Raw genomic sequence first — 7,092 nt, 5'->3', positions numbered from 1 at the left:
ATATATCTTTATATGTGTGTATAGTTTATATATACACATATAAATTATATATATATAGGTTATACATATATAAATTTTATATATATATGTACACCTATATATATGCATAATTATCTATCTATCTATCTATCTATCTATCTATCTATCTATCTATCTATCTATATATATATATAAATTTATATATATATGTATGTAGATTGTTGTCTTTTTATTTAATCCTGAAGCTATTATTTATGTAATGCACGCACTCCTTAATTTTTTACCTGCACACACACGGACACACGCACATATATACATACACACATACACATACACTAACACCCCGCCTCCACATATAGTGCGTCATTTTATTCAGTCTGAGAAAAAAGAGATAAATTTGCCCCGTTTGCATGTCCCCTACCGTCGGTTACGTATATCTTACCGTGATACTGTGGGAACTTAGGTCCTTGTTGATAGGCCGGTGGTAATAAATTGACTGTGAAATACGTATAGTATCTAGATTTTGGAAAGCAGGAATATGCAACACAGGAAGAGGAAGTGTCTGAGTGAGGTGCAATTTTGGATTCGTCACTTGTATAGTTACTGGGATATTCAATGGAATAAAGCTTTTAAATATTTAACAGGTGATAGAAACATAATAGTTTTGCAATCATTACAGAAAAAATAATAACATCAGTCGGATGTCGAACTTAGAGTTATAAATGTCATTTTACTGAGATATTGATTACGAACTGAATTGTAGGAATGTTATGAAACAATCATATAAAAAGAAAATATTATGAAAGTAATGTGAAGTATAGGCTACCCCGTAACGTAGCGATTTCGCAATAGGAGAAGGATGGTATATGTAGTAAACCTTCAAAAAATAAGTGCTGGGGTCGATTTATTCGACTGAACCCTTCAAGGTGGCACCCCCAGCACGACCGCAGTTAAATGACTGAAACAAGCAAAGATAAAAGATAAAAGATATATACAAACTATTTCGATAAAAGAAAGCCGTTTAGTCATGTTGATAGAATGAATGTTCATAATTCCTTTTTTAATAAGGAGAGAGATATTCTCTAAAGAGCTGTTGGCTAGTTTGTAATACTATAGACGGATTACAATAAATGTAATATTCTTATAATTATTCACATAAGCTCTTCGCGTTATACATCCGACAAACACAAATTTAATTGTTCAATGGATTGATAATTCTTTATAAAAAGTATATTCCTCGAACAGAGAAATATAAGTGAAGCATAAAATTTCAGACAAGAGTTGCTTGCGTTGCATATTAAGTTATACGGCGCTTTGTTATTTTCTAACCACTCTGATTTTTTTCTTGTTATTGTTGCTACAAAAAACGTGTGATTGTTATTCAATTTTCGTAAAAGTTTTTAGTACCAAAATAAGAATTAAACTCAGACACAATAGAAATCAAAACAAATTTTCTAACAGTTCCAATTGTGGAACGTACAAATCGTACATGAATGTAAATATGAGAAATAAATCGTTTATAAAGTTGGCTTGAAAAATGTTTTGTCAACGAATGGAAATCAATGCAAATTTTCCCATCCTTGAATCTTTTAACATGTATTTGTTAGATTGCTTTCAAGTAGAATCAATAATGATTATAACAAATACAAAATGCTGAATTAGTAAACAAATAGCAGTATAATATATATAATACTTCTAACAATATTCTGACTATTCGCAAGCACACGCTTCATAAATTCATAATTCACCACCCATTAGTACACAACCAATAGTAATTAAAAAGATAATCTTTTTTAACCCTCATGTTAACCAAAAATCTTCGAACCTCTTAAGAAGAATATTTTCTCTAATGATTGTGAAATATTCCACCCTATCACTAGTCTTATTATGTTGTTAAACAAGAAACTTTATCTAATTTTGTATAGTCATTGGCTCGTATGAATAGGTCCAAATTCTACGATTCTCTTACTACTCAATATCCACCATGTTGTGAATTTTTTCCACCTGGATAAATGTCCATTATAACGTTGATATATCGTTAAAACTATTATTCACCGAGGTATTAGAAAATTGACATTGTATACAAATCGTATAATGAAATTCTTTCAAAACTCGACACTCTCCGCATATTTGTTCATTTTAAAACTAACTTTGATACCAACATGCAATTTTGTCAAATTGAATATGTAGTTTCAAAAACAAGAATTTGATCTTCAAAATCAAATGGAAACTAATTTGTATTGCCTACCATTAAATTTAGTCTAACGGCAACAAAGGAGGCAAATTGGCAGAATCATCTACGCAACGGACAAAATGTCAAGAGGCATTTCTTCCTCCTTTATGTTTAGAATTCAAATTCCACCGAATACGCATTTGCCTTTCATCATTTAGAGGTCAGTACCAAATCGAGTATTAAGGTCTACGTAATCGACTCCCCTCTCCCATAAAGCTTACTGACATTGTTCCAAAATCTGAAACAATATTCTAGCAGCAACTAATAATATATATTAGTTCACTGTACACTACCAAACATGATGTAGAAAGTGAAACTAATTTTTTAGTCAGTTGAAATTATGCACTCCCCTATGAAAATATATCTCATTAGCGTTAATGAAAATGCTTTCAAAATCTCCCGTCCTTAATACTTATTCAGAATGGATTTCTGTGTATTCATACAGATTTTAAACAGTTTTTAAAAATCATTTGTTAGATAACACTACGTAAAAGGACCGATAAATGTGAATTCCCTTTATGTTTCAGACACATTTTAATATAATGAAATTATGAAAGAATGTTTTCTTACTATACTTCTTTAATGATTCACTCTTCAGTTTTGTTATAATTATTGCATAATGATGTTGTAATATATTAGAGAAAAACTTATTAAATTGTTCAATGAATTGATAATTCTATATAAAGAGTGTATTCCTTAAACAGCAAGCTATAATGGAAGCATAAGATTTCAAATACGATTTTTTCGGTTTGCAAATCAAATTTATACGAAGCGTTATTCTATTGTATTCTTTGTGATTTCATTCATTATCATTACTACAAAAACTTACTAATTATATTAAATTTTCACAAACCATCTAAATAACAAACAGGACATAGTTCTAGAGAATAATTTCCCCTTGATGCGTACCTATAATTGTTGAATGGTTGAAGAAGACAATTTTTGAGAAAGAAATAATACGCAAGCCATTTGTAGTTATAACTGCATTGTTTATAAAAGGAGTCATACTCTTGTAAAACGTTTACTTTCTTGTTTCTGTATATTCAGAAAGGGTTTGATTTTATCACACTGAAACAAAGTATTTTAAAAAGGCATAAATAATAGTGTTGTTTGATTATCCAGTTGAGTAATATGAAATGTAGAGTATGCTCCGGTGAGATTTAAACCTAGCAGGAGATTCAATCAGACGCATTACTACACTTTTGATTATCAGCCAATCCATTGATCCGAATGCAAAACGTAAATACGCAGAAAGGTTAACCACACCGGTAAATAAGGATTTCGAACGACGTCTTTCTAGCGTATACAGGAAAATACAATGTTTCAGCGCTGATACTTTTCTGAGATAATATGCATGATAAGGGAAGTATTTTTATTTTGAAACCGAAGATTTAAATTTAAAAGAATACAGCAAACCTATTGCAAAGCTTATAATTGAGAACGATGAAATGCAGAGCTTACAAAATGCAACTTTCAAATACCACAAAACTGTGTTCGTACCACTGTTCCGTTACAAATCCCAAAGTGTACCATTATGACACAGCAAATTTGAGAATATGTTAATGTGCCATGACAAAAGTAATGCAACAAATGTAGAGTAACAGTCATCGCTGTAACATTATGATACTAAGAGGATACTGTACTCCAAATACAAGGGAAACGTAATAATTTATTCTGTCAGTAAAAGGAATCAGATTCTATCAAATTCCGTCTTGCTGTTGTAGAAACGACGGGTACTTTGGATGATGTCTTAAATATGCAAAAAGACATGCTGGTCGTACAAGTAATTAGAGTTGAGTAGATGGTGAACAAGAACAAAAACGGGGTAATTCAGTATTTTTTATCTCTGTTCCATTAATATGACAATGTATTCATATCCAGCTAACAATCCGATAACTTACTATTTTCCCGTCTGCTAAACGCTCACAACACAACCAAAAGCGAACTAAGGTCCTACAACTAAAGACAGTAGCTTAGTAACATTAATTTACATCTTGAAGAAATGTTGGAGCAAACTGCTCTCCATATTCGGACCTCAAATTACAGTTTCATTAAGTTGTGATAGGATAGATGAAGAAGCAAGGCAGAGTAACTAATACTAAGAATTCGAAACTGTTTATTTGTAACTGATAAGTTCCAGACAAGTCGAAATGGCGACATTGTTTTAGTATTCATTTGAAGTTCAGGTGCAATTTAAATTCGGAATATAAAGGGGAAACAATGGAAATTCAACGATTTTTGGGGGCTCTGGTATGTTATTCTTTCTTTCGCACAACGTTCTGATAGATAGTGGAGAAGAGACTCTTTTCTTAGGAACAAAATACTACCACACTCTTATTTATTGAACAAAACGTTGCAGCACTTTCATTCATTCAGTAAAATGTCTAACATCAAGATTTTCTTGTGTTCGAAAGCATGACTATAAACGACTTGGTTAGTATTTATCACACTTTATTTTGAATAGCCATGTGTATGTGTTGTTGTATTGTACGTTATGCTGCTTTTTTTGTTGAAATGAAAACTAAGTTTTTCATTTTCAATGTTCTTTGACATATGTCTTACTATTTTTTCTGTTTGTTGGTTGTTTTGTTTCATTCAACATAATTTCTTTTGGGAACATACCTTGTATAGCATGAAGCTATTTTTGACTAGGTGCTGGTAAAATAATCGATGTAGTTCAAAGAAACATTGTTGTCAAGATGCGGTTCCAATTACTCGAAATGAAAATTAATCAGTTTAGTTACTTTTCAAAAACGGTGAAAATTCTCAGTGAAATTTTTTTAGTTTGAAAGAAAACAATAATAGCAGCAAATAATAATAATAATAATAATAATAATAATAATAATAATAATAATAATAATAATAATAATAATAATAATAATAATAATAATAATAATAATAATAATAATAATAATAATAATAATAATAATAATAATAATAATAATGATGATGATGATGAATACGTTAGTAAGAAATTTAATTTTGACAATGTCTCGATTATTATTTTTAAAATCTTTTGCATATTTTGTTATTTCCAGCATGAACGTAGGCAGCGATTTAGAAATACATGCCAGAGAATCCTACCTTTCATGGAAAAAACTTTGGAAATGCGTCAAAGTGGAAACCGCTTCTTTATGGGTGACTACGTGAGTAATACTTTTGTACGATTTTTAAGTCTTCCCTTAGTAAAATCTTTTACGAGATAGTGGGTTCATCAAAGTAAGTACAAAAACGAAGAAAAAATACGCAATAATGATACATAAAGATTCTTTGCGTAGGATTACTCGTGAGAACTACTCTAGGATTGAACTAGGAATTATATTTATGCTTTTGAAATAATTGCTGTGGATCACCAACTTCTATTCAGAAAATGGAATACTGGAGCTGACATATAATTATTAGCAGCTGCAGTTCAAGTATTCAATCCAGCCGCCTGCCTTCTATCACTCGTGAAAACGTCCCTGAGATATGTAAACCCGGAATGGGATTCTTCTAAAGGATCTCTGGAGAAACGTTATTCGACAGGGTGCATAGATCGGAGATCAGGGAGTCTCTCTAAGTCGAGAAACTGCTTATTCGCAATGAGCGGTCACAGCTCCAGTACTATAGATAGGTGATTAGAATGTCACAGGAATATATCTGACGAAGAACGTAATTGTACACGTCCAGCTAAAGTTTGGAAGGATGAGATCGAAGAGGCGGAGTTTGTAGTGCCATAGAAATTGCTGCAAGGGACGAGCCAACACTTGATTATTCATGTGTGTTAATATAGTGACAAGAGTTTTATAACATTCGTAAGTATTGTTAATTTCCATCAGTCGGCCTTTGCATCATTGGCTTCACTTTTCAACGGAGACCAATGACCGCTGAATGTCACAAACCTCAAGAATCTGCATCTAAAGTGATAAACATGTCTTCTATTTTGAATTCATGCATACATACATACATGCATACATACATACATACATACATACATACATACATATGAATACACACAACCACACACACACACACACACATATGTGTGGCATTTTTTACAGTGACATTTATAGTGCCGTAAATGGTTGTGACGTTTATATAATTCTCAAGGTTTCCAAGCTGCAGAGGACATTGGTCTCCGTTGAAAATCGTAGCCACCTACACAAACATCTAATACTGATATATATAAGCAAGTGTCACGAATGTAATGTAATATTCATCTCTATATACACACCATCAGTATTCACAATAACAATATATTTATACATGTATTATGTAAACATGTTTATCCAGTTCTTGAAACGTCTTAAAATACTTAAGAGAAAAAAATACTTTAAATAGGACAAAATCAATTCTGTCGAAATGGTAATACTATTTTTATAATTCTATTATGACTACTATATTCTTTTCTATTACTTTTACTATAGTTCTGTAACTATGGTGGAATTTATTGTTGTCATTTCTTTGCAATGTCACCATAGATAATGTATTAATCATCATCCACAATATACATCGTCAATATTATTTTGTTTCATTTACATCAATCGTTGTTGTTGTCATTCTCATCATTACGTCATCATAATCACCTACTTCATTATTATTATTATCATTATTATTATTATTATTTATTATCATTATTATTATTGTTCAGTAGTTTTATTTTTATAACGTGCTTTCACTTCACTACCGAGCGCAGCTCTGTGCGCCTTGGGTATGTGCTGTGGTTTGCTGTGGTGCTCTTATGTTTACTGTATTGAAAGTGTTTTGCGTAGAATGTGTGCAGTACCCAGTAGTGCAATTATTATTATTATTATTATTATTATTATTATTATTATTATTATTATTATTATTATTATTAGTAGTAGTAGTAGTAGTAGTAGTAGTAGTAGTAGTAGTAGTAG

General features: G+C 31.1%; 1 protein-coding gene across 1 annotated transcript in view; it reads left to right on the top strand.

Annotated features, from left to right (window-relative positions):
• The window catches only part of LOC106878680 (S-crystallin 2), a 22,848-nt gene that overhangs the window by 11,724 nt on the left and 4,032 nt on the right, over positions 1–7,092 (top strand). Inside the window, exon 6 of the mRNA XM_014927963.2 lies at positions 5,251–5,358. Coding sequence (XP_014783449.1) covers positions 5,251–5,358 — 108 coding nt within the window. The remainder of the gene's footprint in view (positions 1–5,250; positions 5,359–7,092) is intronic.

Source organism: Octopus bimaculoides, chromosome 5 (assembly GCF_001194135.2).
Source record: "Octopus bimaculoides isolate UCB-OBI-ISO-001 chromosome 5, ASM119413v2, whole genome shotgun sequence".
NCBI lineage: Eukaryota > Metazoa > Mollusca > Cephalopoda > Octopoda > Octopodidae > Octopus > Octopus bimaculoides.
Note: the sequence above shows the minus strand (reverse complement) of the source record. Positions and strands in the feature narration are given on the sequence as shown.